This window comes from Olea europaea, chromosome 10 (assembly GCF_002742605.1).
Source record: "Olea europaea var. sylvestris chromosome 10, O_europaea_v1, whole genome shotgun sequence".
Taxonomy (NCBI): Eukaryota; Viridiplantae; Streptophyta; class Magnoliopsida; order Lamiales; family Oleaceae; genus Olea; species Olea europaea.
Genome location: NC_036246.1, coordinates 34,743,729 through 34,762,654, shown reverse-complemented (window position 1 = coordinate 34,762,654; position 18,926 = coordinate 34,743,729). Strand labels below are relative to the sequence as shown.

Here is an 18,926-nt window from a genome sequence, read left to right as displayed (position 1 = left end):
TTTTATCAATTTGATGTTCGGATCTATAGGAATATTAGTCTCTTTAACGTTCAAATTTTTGAACTTATTTATCACATTCTCAATATAATGTGATTGACTTAATGTAAAATCCCTACTATCCTTTTTAACTTTGATACCAAGGATAGTGTCCATTTCTCCAAAATCCTTCATTTTCAAAGTAGAGGATAGAAACCCTTTTTTTTTTTTTTGATTCCATCTACATTGTTGCTAATGATCAGTATATCATCAACATATAGACACACTAAAGTAATTATATTATTATTCACTTTCGTGTAGAGGCACTTATCTACCGAATTATGATTAAATCTATTTGACATTATTTTAGAGTCAAATTTCTTATGCCACTTTTTGGGAGCTTGCTTTAATCCATATAAGGATTTAATTAATTTGAACACTTTGTGTTCATTTCCCTGTAGAATGAACCTTTCTGATTGTTCTATGTAAACTTTCTCTTGGAGATCTCCATTTAGAAACGCCGTCTTGATGTCCATTTGATGTTCATGTAAATCATAAATAGATGTTAGTGCAAATAAGATTTTGATCGAGGTTATCTGAGCCACGGGTGCATATGTGTCAAAGTAATCAATTCCTTAATCAAGCCTTGTAGGTATCAACAGATCCATCAGAATTATATTTCTTCCTAAATATCCATTGCAACCAATAACTTTAGAACCTGCTGGTAGGTCAACTTTTTCCCAAGTGTTATTCGAAATAATAGAATCCATTTCATTGTTTATTGCTTCTTTTCATAGCATACAATCTCTAGATTGCATCGCTTCCTTATAAGTCTTAAGATCACTTTCCACTTGAAGAACAAAGGAAATTATTCTTACAACATCCATCCTATCTCTCTCTACTAATTAAAAAGGAAATAAGTTGAGAATCTATTTCATCTGATCTTAAGTTCTTTTCTTTTCTAGTTCTTTTGCTTTTTCGGGGTTCAATTTCAACTTCTTTTGTGGATGTCTCTTCTAATGAGCTTCTAAAGGTTAGAATATCCTTATTATCATTTTCAAATTTCCTAGCTACCATTATATTTTCGAAGAATTCCACATCTCTTGATTCTATTATAACATCCGATTCAATATTTAATAATTTATAAGCTTTGCTATTGAGAGCATATCCCACAAAGACACATTTGATATCTCTAGGACCTAACTTGGTCTTTTTTTAGGATTCATATTCTTATAATGGGTAAAGCACCCCCACACTTTAAAATAATTAATATTTGGTTTTCTACTTTTCCAAATTCCATATGGGGAAATTTTATTCTTTTTCATGGGAATCCTATTTGTTTTATGGAAAGCACTAAGTAATGCTTCACCCGGTAAATTAAAAGGTAGTTCAAAATTTAATAACATGGGATTTGCCATTTCCAAAAATGTTTTATTCTTTCTTTCTGCTAATCCATTTTGTTCTGGTATTCTAGGTGCAAAAGCTTGATGTACTTTCAATTTTGTTCACAAAACATGTTAAATTCATTAGAAAAGTATTCCCTACCTCTATCACTTCTTAGAGTCTTTAATTTTCTTCCTAATTGATTTTCAACCAATTTTATAAGTCCTAAAGATACTAAAGGCTTCATCTTTATGTTTTAGTAAGTACACATAAGTATACCTAGAACAATTATCAATATAAGTAATAAAATATCTATTACCGCCTCTAGTTAATATTCCATTCAATTCACATGTCGGAATGAACAAGTTCAAGTAATTTTGTTGATCTTACTACACTATGAAATGGCTTCATAATCATTTTTCATTTAACACATATTTTACATTTTTCTAAGTTGTCAATACTACATTGTATCAATCCACATTTAATCATTTTTTTTTCATAGTATTAACTCCTATATATGCTACTTTTTTTCATAGTATCAACATTTTCTTTGACAATCACTTTTGATCTTCCTTCATTTCCTATTTGTATTTCTTCATTGTCTTCAATGGCATGATAAGTTTTGAAGGGAGACTTATCATAACATACATAGATTGTAGTGCATGGATCGTACCATCAACCTGGAACTTTGCCTTAGATTGCATTAATTTCGCTTACCATGGCGATAATCTCATCAACGGAGTTCACTTGTCTTTCCTTCTTTTGTTGTTTCCTATGCTTGCAATCTCTAGCATAGTGTCCTTATTTTCCACAAACATAGTAATGTCCTTTGGCTTTGTTTTTGAATTTTCCTTGATCCTTTCTAGGACCAAGAGATTTCCCTTTCTTTTTAATTTTGTTGGATTTGTCCACATTGTCCACAGCATTAACTTTCGAAGAGCCATCATTAGAATTTTCAATCTTATTTCTTGCCCTTGATTCTTCCTTTATACGAAGATGTTTTTGTATATCTTCCAAATAAAAGTCTTCGAAATTGTGAATAATCACCTTGCTATATCCTTTTCAAGAACCAGGGAGTTTACCAATAATTGCTCTCACTTGGAAAGTTTCGGGAAGTTTGATTTTCACTGCTTTCAGTTTGTTTACAATTATTGGTAACTCATGTACTTGAGGCAATAACGGTACATTATCCAAAAATTTGAAATCAAAATATTTAAATATTATGAACTTTTTGGTACCTTCTTCCTCGACTTTATATTTGTTTTCTAGCACGTACTAGATTTCTTTTGTCGATGTAGTGTTGGTATAGAGATCGTAGAGACGATTGGACAACGCGTTTCGGATATGGCCAAGACATATCAATTCGTCCTCTTCCCGTTTCTTCATTTTTGCGCAAATTTCTTCGGTATCCTTGTCAGTTGCATCGCGAATGGGCTCTAATTTTGGATTAAGCACATGGAAAATCTTCAAGGTTGTTAATAGAAACTTAAGTTTGTCTTGCCATCTTGTGAAAATTGAGCCATCGAATCTGTCCAAGTCTTGATTCATCATTTTGATGGTGACAAGTGTAGATTTCGTCTCTATCACAGTAATAATAACAAATAACGTTTGAAATTGTTGAAAATTTTGTAGCAATGAAGAACAAAACAAATCAAAATAAGGAAGGAAGGAGATATATATATATCAACGAAGGCTTGAACACCAAATTAATCTCACTGTCTTCAAGCGTTATTTGCCTATTTGTCAATGCTTTTTAAGGATTTCCGACAAACCGTTCGTAGGATTAAACGAACCTTGATGAAGAACACCAAAAAGCAAAAGTGTTTCTTCAAAGTGAACAAGTGAAGAAGAATGTAAATGGTTATGTGAAGACAAAAAAGATCAATATATTATGGATGAACAAGAAATGAAGCTCATATCATTTTCATTATATATATATTTTTTGAACTTTGATCACCTATTTATAGGCCTAGACAAGTTCTCACGAAATGGTGTCAAAATTGGGTTGAAAGGCCACCAATTTTAAATAAAAAGGGTAAAAAACGGCTCATAACAGTCACAATATGTGACCATGGGACAGCATGGTTATAGCACAAGCCCCCCTCAAACTCTCGGGAGGCCCTTATACAACCACCTGGGCTTAATCCATGCAGTCGCATGGTTAAGCCCCCATTTTTTCTTTCTTTTTTGTCATCCATTCTCGAGATTTTGAACAACCAAAATTCTAACAGTCTCGACTCACATCAAAATTTAATAATCTTATCACCATTTAATAAATACATAACATGCATTGTGTAGTACCTAAGAATTTTCTTCATACAGATTGCAAGTCTCTTTCTTTCTGTGTATTTATTTGTAAATAAAGAAAATAAGAATTGCAGAGAGAGAACGAGGAGAAAGAGAGATTACGATGATTGACACATGCATATCTTTAGAGATATGGTATCGAACTAAACATGAAGAGGATGATTACCCGAAAGAACAGGGTTGAGGGTTATTGTACTAATTGAAAGTCTAAGTAGGCACTATCTTATGAGGCAGTCCAAGATTTTGGATAAGAGGACAGATTTTGAGTTTTTTACGGACAAATCAAAGACCCTTATTTCTATTTGATGGAATCCATGGACCATGATTATACTTGGAAAATAAACAGAGAGAAATGGGTATATTTATGTGAAACTGTGACGGATTATGATAAATTTATTAAATGATTATGTTACTTGTACATAAAAATGATACATAATAGATTATATAAAATGATGTAGATGAAAAAGATTGGACGAAAAAGTTGACTGTAATTTTAACTGACAAATAAAAAAGTAAAATGTGGCATTATGTAACATATTATGTAAAATTTGATATACATGTAGCAAAGTCCTTTATTAAATCTTCTTCAAGCAACGAGATTGAAACGATCAAAAATTAAACTTTACACTTGATGAATGATCACAAAGATAGGTATTATAATTCTTTAACTTTTACAGACGGTGAGTGTGTAATGTAAATGCGTGAAAAAGAAAGGAAAAATAGGGAGGGAGAATATTCCCAAAATCGAACAGTCTCAAAAGTTAAACCAAGTAATAGCAGTCAGAATTTTGTTGAAAAAGTGGAATTAGGCTGTCAAAAAGGATGAATTCAAGGAAATCAGACCTCCCTCAATAGTTTCTTAGCCTGTGCACTATAAGGCTTCTTCCAATTATTTTGTTTTGCTTCACCTTTCTGTTTGTGGAAATTACAAGTTGGAAAAAAAAAATGTCATTCGATCTACACTAATTTGTCGAAAGGTGGCAAATAGCAAAGTTGGAAATACGACACAAATGTAATCTATTAATGTCGAAATTTCTTCCTTGAATAAGAAACCTAATCAATCGAAGTGTCATCTTGAAATCAATCTTGTCGCAAGAAAAAAGTTATTTACCACAACTACATGTTTACTAGGAGCACGGCTTGAGACATCTAGTCTTGGCTATCATTTTTTGCATTTTTATCGTAGGGAGTTTTAGTCCGTTGCTCAACTCTCAGTCTTTACAAATTGGCCAACATTGTAATTTCATTTTAATGGGACGTTGCTTGCATCTTCGTATGTGACTGGGTTGAATATGAAGAGCATCCGGTGATTAATGAGTTCAAGTTTTTTAGGTGGGAAATAACTTGATCTTTATTTGCCAAATATTAGTTAGAGATTGAATCACCCTAATGAGTCCAAGTTACAACTACGCCTTTTTCTTTCTTAATTATGTTCAATCCAATATTAAAGTACTTTTTCGAGATCGGAGGCATAAAAATGCAGATATGTATACTATACCATGTACGTATATTTGAACAAAAATGAAAATTTTCGGAGCAGTCTCAAATAAATAATAATTATAGTGCATATATTTATTCGTGAAGAATCCACGCAGTTTGTGGCAACAAGTCAAACACGTGAGTCTCATGGAATTAGATACATGTATACTAGAGTTATACAGCTCCCTCACATGAGAGGAGGCCCTCGATATTTTTAATCACTGTGGGTCCCCCCTCATGTGAGGGACTAATTCTAGTATACAAGTATCTTTTTAATCAATCTTTAATCTCATACTGCTAATTAATTACTTTTGGTTTCTTAGTTATTTTTAATTCATTATTTATACTTTATAATTTGAAGAAGATGAAAAATATATCGACATCATATACATTATTACTTCTTTGTATTTTATCCCCCTCTGTAGTAATTATTTTCCCATTAAAGAAATGGTCCCAATTGGAATGCCATTTCTGGATTTTGTAATATTTAAAAGACTGTCGCTTAATTAGTTTTCAGAAATAAGAGATTATATTGTTTACGTTATTTTGGAAACTGAAAAAGTCTATGGCCTCATATATACATAAATATTTTTCTTTTTCTGCGTCAACGTATAATAATCAGTGTTGTAAAAAGCAATGTCTAAGCGTGCTTAGGTGGGACCTAGGCGTAAAGCGAGTGCAAAACGTCTCGTCTCACACTTTTTCTCTCCCAGTCATGCATAGCACACTTCTTTATTTTTTATAATTATTAGATAATTTTTAGATTCATTTAAAAATTTAAAATAATATTAAAATAAGAAAACATTTTTTTATGCCTAAGCTGAAACTTAGCCTTGACACTTCGTCACGCTTTACGCTTTTTATAACACTAATAATAACTCATATTTCCGTGTTATTAGTTAAATTTTAGGGATTCATAGAGGTGGCAATGGGCAAAGTCGAGCGGCTTCGGCTCACCTATTGAGCAGACCCACTTGGCTCGTGTTCGGACTCGTCCAAATACGAGACCGAGCCGCCCACAAGTAATCTTTTTACAACAGACGAGCCACTTAGCTCGATTGCCACCTCTAGGGATCCATTTCAAATTGTCGACTTTGTCAATCAATAATAGAATCTCAAATTTTTAAGGGACGTGGAACTTTTACCCTTATCATAATCCACCATTTTTAATTTAGCTCTTGTTTGGGGTACTTAAAAAATTGCTAAAAAATTAATGTTAAAGTCTACAATTAATTTTAATCACACAATTTTTATCAACTTTTATCGAAAACTTTTGCAAATAATCCCGTCAATCTCAAAGAAATATATATTTTGAAAATACTTCCAAGTTAATTGTAATTACAAAGCTATAACAAACTTATAATTGGTTGTAATCGCTGGATAATAGAGTAATTAAATTGTGATATTATCATGATTATTCCTTTTTGGATTAATTTCATTTTTGGTCACTGAAATTATAATTGAATCCCAATTTTAGTTTATCTTAATCCGATCATTAAACTTCAATTTACTATCAACATTAGCAAATATATTAGTTCTTATTACTGAAGTTAGCGCGTTAAAGCTACATTGACATTAACAATTTATTGAAATGTGACTGAAGTTCTGTGATAGAATTGAGACAAATTAAAATTAAGTGACCCAATTGAAATTTTACGGAAAATTCAGTGTCCAAAAATGAAATTGCCCCATTCCTCGTTTTATGGTTTAACCCTATACATGGCCCCACTTCACTGTGTTTCTTCCTTCTTGTTGTAAATATTATCCCAAATCAATAAGATCACTCCTAAAATAGGTACTGTCGAGAAATCATGATTCATCTTCTGTACTCTTTAAATCTCTGTGAGAGAGAGAGAGAGATGCGGTTCTAAAGTTGGTAAATTTTTGAAAGTTATTTGGCTTCCCTGCCATCTTTTCAGGCTCATTCTCCAGCTCCCTACTCAATAGGGTGGCTGCTGATTAAGAACTGTTAAATTAAGAAAAATACTTGAAAAAATGCTGTAAGAAGAGATGAATTATTTGTCTCTTACATTATGATTTACATATAATTAAAGAAAACTACAATTTAAGTGTGTTTTGAGCTCACTGATAATCAAGAAACAAATCTCCATTAAAAAGAAGTTGAAGTCACAAACATTCATTCATTCATTCATTCATTCACATCTTCTCTTCTCTTCTCTTCTTTGCTTCTAATCTTAATCACAACTTTTTGTTGCCTTTTGATCCAAGCAAAGAGTGTTAGAAATTCCTCCTTTATAGTTGTCCCTGTCAACTTCTGTCCTTCTCTCCCAGATATCTTTCTGATTGATATCCTCCTCTTTCTATCTCTATCACCCTCCATGTGCTTAGTCCTACCCACACCCGTCTCTTTATAATTCAACATTTCATACACTTTCACCATTTCACCTACCTTCTTCTTCATCTTCTCGGAGAAGTGAAAATCGACAATGGAAACTCAACAAAATCATCAGCAACAGGGAAATGAAGATGGGGGAAACAAAAACAGTAATTTTCTATGCAGGCAAAGCAGTACAAGGTGGACACCCACTACTGAGCAAATAAGAATCTTGAAAGACCTTTACTACAGCAATGGAGTTAGGTCTCCAACTGCTGAGCAGATACAGAGGATCTCTGCCAAGTTGAGGCAGTACGAAAGATTGAAGGCAAAAATGTCTTTTATTGGTTTCAGAACCATAAAGCTCGTGAGAGGCAGAAGAAACGCTTCACTAGTACTACTCCTTCTGCTTCTGATGTCCCCATGCACCACAGATCACCTGCTGCCGGTGTTCGGAAATACCATCAAGATCGGCCTTTCCCTAACAATCTTACTGCTGCAGGTCAATATTACATTTTCTTAAGATCCCACAATCTCTTATTATCAGATGCTCATATAGTGATTAGGGTTCTTGCATTACATCAAGATTTTTGAGGGTTTTCTAATTTGGTGTGTTTTATAATCAGGTTTTCCATCTTCATCAAGTTCTTCTCCGGGTGTGCTGAATATTGGCCCTGTGGCACACCCTGGCTATGGATCTGTAGCCATGGAGAAGAGTTTTAGAGTGAGTACAGTGATTTTTAACCTGTTTATCACAAATTGAAGAAATAGCATACTTTATATTTTGTTTACGGAAGATAAATATCAGAAGGCGTCGTTTCTTTTCAATTATAAATTTGATGAAAAATTACCATGAAGAAGAAAACCCCTAAGTTTATTGGTGCAAAGAAGCATTAGAAGACACAGATGAAATATTACATTTTTCTCAAGAAAATGAACCTTGATGGTGATTTCTTAGTGTATTGAATTCAAGTTTTCAGGGTTTATTACTATGAAAACTTGTTTACTATTAAATTGCAGTTTATAGAAATACAAGTTTTGACCAACGGTACAGGTCTCTTTCTCTCTTTAATTCCATTTCTTGAATTCAAATAAACTAGGACTGTTCCATATCTTCAAGTGTTGATGGCAATGGATCTAGCCTGGGTCAAAACTTTGTACGGGTCGGAGTCGACCCGTATTCTTCAGGAGGAGGCTGCCACCCATTTCTTGAAAAAAGAAAATATGTTGATTACGAAACCCTAGAAGATGAACAGCAAGAAGAAAAACAAGTCTCAGAAATTGAAACTCTACCTCTTTTCCCCAAGCACGATGAACACACTTTCAAGCAAGAAACTAACTTCTACAATGGCTGGCATTATGGCCCGAGGGCCGAAGATAATAACATGGGCTCGTCACGGGCTTCCCTCGAGCTCACCCTCAATTCCTACTCTGCCAGATTGCTTAATTCTCCATGAAAAAAATGTTACCCTTGTTATGAAGGATCTACCTTGTTTACTTTCAACTTTTTTTCGTTTTTTAGTTTCTAATTAAGTGATGTTATGTTTTCTATTCATTTTCGTATTTATAAATTAGTGTCGGAGAATCCAAACTCCCTTCACTATTTGACGTTCCATGGTTGAAAGGTTGTTTGCTGTCATCTTCTGCTAGAAATGGGAATATATACGAGACAAACAAAGCAGAAAGCAAAACCAAATGTGACAAAAATTGGTGAGAATTTCTAAATTTGTACACATACGTTTATGAGAATCCTTAACTTCCCAAAAATTTAAAATTTACTCTGTATAAAGTAAGTTTATGGATCGTAAGAAGGCTTAAGATTATGTCAAATAGGGGTATTACGGGTTTTGGAGATCTAAAAATGTAGAAAGTGAATGTGTGATTGATTGACTGCCATAAAATAACCTTGATTTATTCCCATTGTACTCACCTACTATACTGAAACTCTTGGATCCGCAAACAGAACCAATCACTCTAACGAGTCTAGAAGAATATGCTCAAGGGTCTCTCTTTTGTTAATTGAAGAAGGTAGTCAACTTCCTTTCACTTGGTAAGCAAGTTGGGTCGATATTTTTAGCCGAGCCCCTCATGTTTTTACTGAGGTGCACTCGATCTATTTAAAGTAATTCTCACTTCACTTGTACCTCGGACGGGAAGAGGCAAAGAAGGGCTCTAGCTCTCATTTGAAGTATAGGCTTAACGAAGTTAAGCTCGACCAACGGGATCAAAGATGCTCTTATTTCGCCAAGTCCATAAATACCACGAGGCATATACAAATAGAATTGACCACACCAGATTTCATGCAACTGTGGCTTTTCATGAATGTTTTCATTTTCGCGAAAGGGGGATTGTTGCCAAAAGTCTAGGTCTTTGGTTCCCAGGTAAGAGTCCTGACAGCGTGAGGAATGATTCTGACAGCAGCAAATGGCTGAAAACTGGCGATTTTGAAGGTTTGAGGCAAAAAGGGTTATCCATTCCAGAAAGAGTAGTGGCACAAACTCAGCAACGATGACAAGTCCAGTCAGAATGAGAAGAAGAAGGCAATCGACCACAAGCCGATCATTAGTCAAGAGGGAACGAAACATAAGTAATTCATTTTTTTCATCTCAACTCCCCAGGTGACCACGTTAGTGACTCATACCCTTATGATTAGTGTTTTCCTTGCTTCATCGACACTTGAAATTTGGGCCTCATCAATTTAAGGTTTCAATGTAAGATAACTCTTATAAGTTAGTATGACTCGATATGATCAACAACCAATTCAATTAACGTAAATGCTCGTGATCCTTTGCTCATGCACATTCCGTGGTAGTGAAGACAAGAATTTGATTTACCAGCCCAAAATTAATCCATAGATTAAGCACAAAGCACATGAATGATTAGACTTCTGATTATTACAAAACCATGAATGCAAACAATCATGCTTAAAAGTGTACATCAAGTTTGATAGTTGATCATGTGGCAAATTATTATTCGCTAGTTTTGAAATCGTTCACCATTTTTTGGAAATAAAGGCAATTTCAAATTTGGTTCGAAGGAAGAACGTACAAATTGTAAAATTCGAATGCAAAGAAGTGATGTAAGTAATACTCAAAACTGTTGGAAGGTTGAAGCACGTGGCTGTAGTCTTCTCAGACAGAGATATAGGTGGGTCCCAAATCCTAGGTGAAGCTTAGGTTGAAATACCCAAAATTTAGGAGGCACAGTGTAAAGTTGTTAATAAATTAATATATTGCCCCAAATCATTGTGGTGTTGAATATTAGACACTACACTGCAAAGTGAAAATATAAAGTTAGAATTTGTTGATTGACAATACACGCCGTTAATTTGGAAGAGGATATGTTTCGAAGTTTGTACCATTTTTTGCATCGTAACTTTCACAAATTATTTGTGCGTCATTCCCCATCCCAATGTGTTCAACCACACAATCTTTTATAAGATAATATTACACGTAAATTAAAAAAATTTTTAACCATTTATTTTTTTTAAAAATACTATTATACTCATTTTCATTTCCACAAAATGGGGTTCAAATGAGGGCTAAATAAACTGTCTCAATTATAAAAGTTGATTTTATTTTTCTTACGGATTAAGAAATCTTATCTAGATCCTTGTTGGTGGAGATTAAAATTAAATTTTTAATAGATTTTGATAAAACTTTTTGAAATGTATGGTTGAAAAATTGTGCGAACTATAAAATATGTGGTTAATATTGATTATTTGTCTTTGATTTAAATTAAAATCGAATTTAAATCAATACCGAACTCGAGCTTAATATTATTGAAAAAGTAATTTTTGTCAAAAACTTTTCTAATATGCCCTTGTTTATATTTGTACAATTTCAAGACTAAGTGGAGAAAAAAGTACTTATAACTAGGCAAATTAAATAAGTGTATATTAGTAAATAAAGAAAACAAAACATTCTCAATAAAAAAAAAAGAATTATATAATTGCGACAAAAAAAATAAGGAAAATCTGTTTATATAAATGAGATGGAGGGAGTATTTCTTATAGACCATAGACTACCAATTATACTTTTATTTAAATTTTTTTCAAAAACGAAGTAGATGATTTTTATTTTTTTTAATTAATAGTCCTGTTTGGTAGGAATTAAAATTAAAATTTTGATTTTAATTAAAATCAAGAATTAATTATAATCACATTTAATGGTATTTATAACTTTTCAACTATATATTTTATCAGCTTTTATCAAAATTTATTAAAAAATTAATTTTAATCTCAACCACACGAGCATACTAGAAACTATGAGAAAACATGAGCCCTTGCTTGGTATAAACTAAAAGTTGATAAAAAATAAAATAAAATAAAATAAAATATTAAAAAAATCTAAATTTAAAATTAATATTAATTTTAATTACACTTTGAGATTTTTAACTTTTTAATAACAGATTTCATTAATTTTTATCTAAAGTCACTAAAAATCTAATTTTTATCCACACCAAACATGGGTTAAATTTGAAGAAAATGCATACTATGTCCTCCTATCAATGAAACCGAAAAATTAATCATTCTGATATATTGATAGTATCTCCTAAACACTTCACTTTTAATTAAGCCGTATTTGGTTTAGCTTAAAATAATATTTTTAATAAATTTTAATAAAAATTAACGAAATGTATGATTAAAAAGTTGTGAACTCTATGTAATACGTGTGATTAAAATTAACTATTAACTAAACAACACAAGAATACAATTAAACTATATCTCTCGTACTAAGTCATTTTTTGATTTTTATTTTTTTTAATTCATTTTTAACCACACATTTCATATTATTTACAATTTTTATCTATTTTTCAATCACACATTTTATCAAATTTTATCAAAATTTACTAATAATTTAATTTATGTTCAAACCAAAGAAGGGTTAAATAGACAGAGCGTGCCTAAAGTAACTAGGTTACTTCTTTCTTATATTAGGATACTTAGCTTTATCAAGACTTTCCTCCATCACTTGGATGTACGAATTTGACATGGGTGTCATGAGCTGGCCTAGAACTACGGCCCCAGGAGTGACCTTAAAGGCCCCCCTGACAAGCCTATATATATAAACAAGGGAGGTCCCTGAAAAAGAGGTTATTTCAAGGATTTTAAGGCTGTTATAGGGGGTTGTTAGGATAAATTATAAAAATCCTACTCAGTACTCTTCTTATTTTAAATGTCATTTTCTTTTGATAAAATAATATCCCTTTTTTTTTTTTTAAATCATGTCATCTGAGATATATGAACTTGGACCTAACTCCATTCTTGTAAGGACACCACTGGCACTCCCTTAACAAGAATTCTTAAAACAGTGATCCATTTCCCTCTTCTATGCGTCTCATAGCCTCTTCACTGGGCATTTACGCTTTGAGAGGTCACTCAGGGCTTATTTTAAAAACAGTTTAAACTTTTAACTTTGAGTTAAGTCATGCTCTTATCATATACTCAGCATGAAACATAAAATTTTTTACAAAAATCATAAAACTTTTACAAAATAATGATTTTATAAACAGAAATAGTTCTTATAAGATCTGGAACTAATATTAACTATTAGTACCATATCTTAGAACTATAAAACATACCTACCGGAATGATCCATCAGTAGTTTATAAAATAACATATTTTTGTGGGATATTATTCTATCTAAAAATAAGAACAATTAAGAATTTCCCTTTCGGGAGAGAAAGAAAATTAGAACATATTTGAGAGAATTCAAAACTTCTATTGTATATATTTTCTTGTGTGTTTACAAATGAAAGAATAGTCTCCTTTTATAGGAGAGAAAAGAGAGAGGAAGCGTTTTTCAAAAGCAAGGAATCTTTGCTTTTTTCAAAACGTCAAAAAGAAAACAGTAAAAAGCTATGCTATCAAATCTTACTTTATCAAACAGTAAGATTCTTTACAAATTTTTCAAAAAGAAAACAGTAAATATTCTTCTTTTTGTACAATAATTCTTGATCTTTTCTTGAGATCTGGACAAAAGTCTTCAAGTGGCTGAGTCTTGTCTGAAAATCACCGTAACTTTTTGCCAAATGTCTTCTTTAAGCTAAAATCTAAATGAATCCTTATCTTGTTTCATAATTATGTCTGCCAATGCTGTCTAAAAAGTCTCCTCCATCAGTACAACCTTTTGGATTATCATCTTCTTCTGAATTATTGTCTTCAAAATTATCCAAGTCTTTTTCTTGTTCAATTTTCTTTTTGCCTTTTTTCTTTTTAATCTGTTTTTTCTTTTTCTTTGTAGTACTTTGTTTAACTTGTTGCTGTATTTCTTCAATCTTATCAAACATTTCTTTGATTCTTCTAATATCTGATTGAGAAATCTGTTCTGGATCTTGAGCTGATTGAAATGATTCCGAAAAATTGATTGGACTTTTCTGTTTAAGGTCTATTGGACTTATAAGTCTAGTAGCAGAATTTCCAGTCTGCTGTGTTTGGTCTTCAGAAATATTTTTATTTTTTGTAACATGATTTTTGACCTGTTGAGTAAGAGAATCAACAGTCTCCTGAGTCTGTTGAGCTTTTGGTAAGCCCAGAATCATAAACGGATTTGATAAGTCTTTACCAGCTTCCGTTTGAGCTGGACTAGCTATAGACTTCTTTGGTTCTATAGCACCTGATTGTGTCTGAACAATTGGATTTGAAATCTTTAAATTAATAATTTCTTGTTCTAATTCAGAAATTTTCTTTTGTAAGACTAATTTTTCTTGTTGTAAAGACTTATTGGACTCATTTAAAATTTTAAAATTCTTAGTCATACATTCACAATGTTCACAAAATTTAGAAGCATAATCTGAGGGCTGATCTGAAACATTCTTTAAAGAAGGGGCAACAAAATAATTAATTCCTATAAATTTTCTACATTCTTGTAATGCTTCTGAAATTGAATAAAATCCTTTATAAAGAGGATTTGGAAAATTTTTTATACAATCTGAAACTTCTAGCTAGGTATGATAAATTCCTGGAAGTCTACCTTGTAAAACAACATAACACTTAAATTTTTTGTGGTCTTGACTAAAGTGTTCTGAAAGAGCATTTAAACATGCTAAAAAATATTTTTGATCTTTTGGATTCTTATTGTAAGATATCCATAAATTGTCTAAAATACATTTTTCTGATTTAGTAACTGAGATATGAGAAAGTGTCTTAAAACTAATATTACTGTTTGGAAAACAAAGTAATTCTATATTACCAAATCTTAACTTATCATGAGTCTGTAGTATATTTGTCTGAGAACTTGAACTACCAACAATTGGCAATCCTGGCCTAGGGCCTCTTGGTCTTTGCATCTGCAAGAAATAATCAGTCATATTCTTTATTTTTAATTATTCTACTTAAAATATCTGCTATCTAATTATCACTACCTTTAATATGTTCAAAATTAATTACTAATCCAGTATTAGTAATTCTATCTATAAAATTTAACCATCTTCTTCTATTACTTCTTTTGTTTTCTAATTTCATTTTGTTAACAAAACTTACTATTACTTCACAATCTGTTCTTAAAATAATTTTTTTTTTGGAAATAATGAATAATTCAAAAGAATCTAATGCATAATTAACTGCAAGTAATTCAAAATCTATACTACTTATATTACCTTTTTCTTTATAATTTTCACTATTATATCTTACAATTTTTTCACTATCTTTATCTGCATATTTATTGGGTTTTGCAATTAAAATTGCTCCCCATCCTGTTATACTTCCATCTGTTTCTATAATTAAAAAATCTGTTTCTAGTGACATAGATAATTTAGGTAAATCTTTTAATTTTTCTTTTATTTTTTGAACTAATTTAATATTTTCTATATTAAAATATCTTTGACCTTTTGGTGAAATTTTTCCATATAAAGGTCCTGCAATTTTTCCTAAATCTTTAATAAAGGGTCTAGCATAATTTACTAATCCTAAAAAATTTTGTAGCTGCTTAAGGTCTTCAAGTTTATCTGAAAAATCTAAAGCTTTTTGGGCTATATGAGATTGTAACTCTATTTTTCCTTTTCCTATATTTACTCCTAGAAATTCTATAAATTCTTTAAATAAGAACATTTTCTTTTTATTTATAATTAAACCATGTCTAATAAATTCTGAAAAGAAAATTTGTAAATGACCTCTATGTTTTCGCCTATTTTTACTAAATACTAAAATATCATCTATATGAATTTATTATGTTTACTAAAAATACTATCCATTTTTCTTTAGAAAATACTAGGGGCATTTTTTAATCCAAATGGCATAACTGACCATTCAAAATGTCCTTCTGAGCTAGTGAAAGCTGTCCATTCTATTGAATCTGGGTGCATTTTTACTTGCCAAAAATCAGATTTTAAATCAAACTTACTAAAAATATTACAATCTTGAATCTTATTTATTAAAACTGTTTTATCTGGAATATTATAAGCATCATCTATTGTATTATCATTTAATCTTTTATAATTAATTACCATTCTACTTTTTCCTCTAATAATTTCTGAGTGTTTTTTAATTATAAAAGCTGCTGATCTATGTGGGCTTTCTGATTTTTTAATTACTCCTAATTTTAATAAATCTTTTATATGCATCCTAAAGTCTTCCTGATCTTGGTTTGTTGCTTCAATATTTTTTGTTTTTATTATGTATTCTGGATTTTTTATTTTTATTTCACAGAAAACTTTATTTTTTTCCCAATATTTTAGTATATTTTCTCCTAAAATTTCTAATTTTTCTAATTTACTAATCATATTTTCTATGTCTTGTTCTGTTACTAACAAATTATAAATTTTTTCAATTTCTACAAATTCTAAACATAATTCTTCATCTTCGTTAAAGTTTTCATAATATTCTTAATTGTTCTTATTCTTAGATAGAATAATATCCCACAAAAATATGTTGTTTTATAAACTATTGATGGATCATTCCGGTAGGTATGTTTTATAGTTCTAAGATATGGTACTAATAGTTAATATTAGTTCCAGATCTTATAAGAACAATTTCTGTTTATAAAATCATTATTTTGTAAAAGTTTTATGATTTTTGTAAAAAATTTTATGTTTCATGCTGAGTATATGATAAGAGCATGACTTAACTCCAAGTTAAAAGTTTAAACTGTTTTTAAAATAAGCCCTGAGTGACCTCTCAAAGCGTAAATGCCCAGTGAAGAGGCTATGAGACGCATAGAAGAGGGAAATGGATCACTGTTTTAAGAATTCTTGTTAAGGGAGTGCCAGCGGTGTCCTTACAAGAATGGAGTTAGGTCCAAGTTCATATATCTCAGATGGTATGATTTAAAAAAAAAAAAAAAGGGATATTATTTTATCAAAAGAAAAAATACATTTAAAATAAGAAGAGTACTGAGTAGGATTTTTATAATTTTTCCTAACAACCCCCTATAACAGCCTTAAAATCCTTGAAATAACCTCTTTTTTAGGGACCCCCCCTTCTTTGGTATCAGAGCTTTTGTTTCGGTGCTGGTGATTTCAGTATATTTTTTCAGATTTTGTAAAAGGTATAACTCTTTTAATCTTTAGAAATTACTTACTTGTTTTATGATTTTTAGAGTTTTACTTGTAGATCTAGAAAAAATATTCTATAGTTTTACATTTTATAAAGAAATAGAAGAGATTTTTGAATACGGTATAGAATTAATTTCTCTTGAAAAATATAAACCTATAGATTATTTATTTGCTATCTTACAAGTAACTAAAGATTTACACCCAGAATTAAAAGAACAGATTTTATATATATCTTTAATTTCAGAATTTAGAGAAGAATATTTTATAAATAGTTTTGATCAGACATTTATATCAGATCTAAAATTAAGGATTGAATTAGACAATATTGATAATAATTATTTATCAGATCATACAAATTTTTCATTAGATTCTTTTTATTATTCAGACTAGAGTTTTAAAACTGGATCTTTTAGTAAAAGAAATTAATAAATTAACTGGAGAACTTAGTACTTTAGGAAAAAGAATCTTTAATATTGAGAAAGATATTAATAAAATTTGTGAAAACCTAGATTTTATTAAAGAACAAAATTCAACAATTTTAAATAAAATCTCTAGAGTAGAAGATAAAGAAAAATTTCCAGATCTTAAGACTACAGAGGCAATAGAAAATATAAATAGAAAATTAAGTAATATAGAAAATAAACCAACCCAAGAAGTAGAAAATATAATAAATAAGTTAGATAGATTAAGTTTAAAAAATACAGGTAAGAAAAAATAACTAGAAAATTATCTACAACATTTTATAAAATATGAATAATTTTCCTGGTAGATCAAGAACTATCAGAGAAGTAGAATCATCTTCAAAACCCTATGATAGAGGTAGACATAGTACTTCTAATACAAGTACAAATATAATAGAAAGAATTTTACATAGACAACCTCAGTATAATCAAAATATAGAAGAACTTATAGATCCTGAACAAGATTATAATAGATTTCAAACTCATGGTCTACAATTACTTAATCCAGAAAATTTATATAAAAGAGGAATTTTTGAATCAAGAACCCAATTTTTTAGACATACTAAAGAAGTATCGATTCAATGTTTAGATGGTCAAGTAAGACAATTATCATTAATATCAGAAGAATCTAAAAAAGAATTAAGAAAAAAGAATTTTAGATTTATGCATCTAGGATTAATAGTAATAGGAATTAAAGGATTAATGAGAAAAAATTTAGGAAATAAAGTTTTATTAACTATTTATGATGAAAGAATCCAAAATATAGAAAAGAGTATGATAGCTAGTACAGAAGTCGATATGAATGATAATAATGGAATTATATATTGTAATCCAGATTTCTTATTAACCATAAAAGATTTTTCAGAAAAAATTAAAATAGGAATTCAAACACATGGATATGAAGATGTTGTTTCAGGAGAAAATTTATTAATAAGTATAGGATTCTTAGGAAGATGTAGTAATAATTCTCAAACAAAATATAAATTATACGTAGATAAAGTAATAAATTTAATGAGTAGTAAAGGAATAAAAATGATTAAGCCTAAAACTTATGATTCAGAACTTTTAGCAGCATTAGAATGGGATTTAGAAAAATTTTTAGAAAATCAAGAACCAATTTTAGCCCCTCAAGAAGCTATAACATATAAAGACTTACATGGAAGAACTAGTTTAAGGTTTGGAAATTATAGTCATATAAATAGAAATAATGATTCTGAAACAGAATCTAATAATACTAATGAAGAACAACAAACAGAAGAATTTCTTAATACAGTAGAAATAGAAACTGAAGATAGAATTTTATATCCTAAAGAATTAGAAATAATAGGAATAAGAACACAATTCATAATGCAATGTTCAGAGGAAAAATGTGTTGAATTACAAATCCAGAATCAACTAAAAAAGACGGATTATAAATTCTGTAAAGATATTTATACACCTCAAACTTATGGTAATAATTTTAGAGAAAAGAATAAAAGAAAATATGATAAAAG

At 30.3% G+C, this 18,926-nt stretch overlaps 1 protein-coding gene across 1 annotated transcript; it reads left to right on the top strand.

Annotated features, from left to right (window-relative positions):
* Positions 1 to 7,592: 7,592 nt before the first annotated feature.
* On the top strand, positions 7,593 to 8,937 carry LOC111400577 (protein WUSCHEL-like). Its single transcript, XM_023027985.1, has 4 exons — positions 7,593 to 7,650; positions 7,764 to 7,982; positions 8,107 to 8,204; positions 8,581 to 8,937. Exons 1-4 carry the CDS (start codon positions 7,593 to 7,595, stop codon positions 8,935 to 8,937), a joined length of 732 nt encoding a protein of 243 aa, XP_022883753.1.
* The last annotated feature ends 9,989 nt before the right edge of the window (positions 8,938 to 18,926 follow it).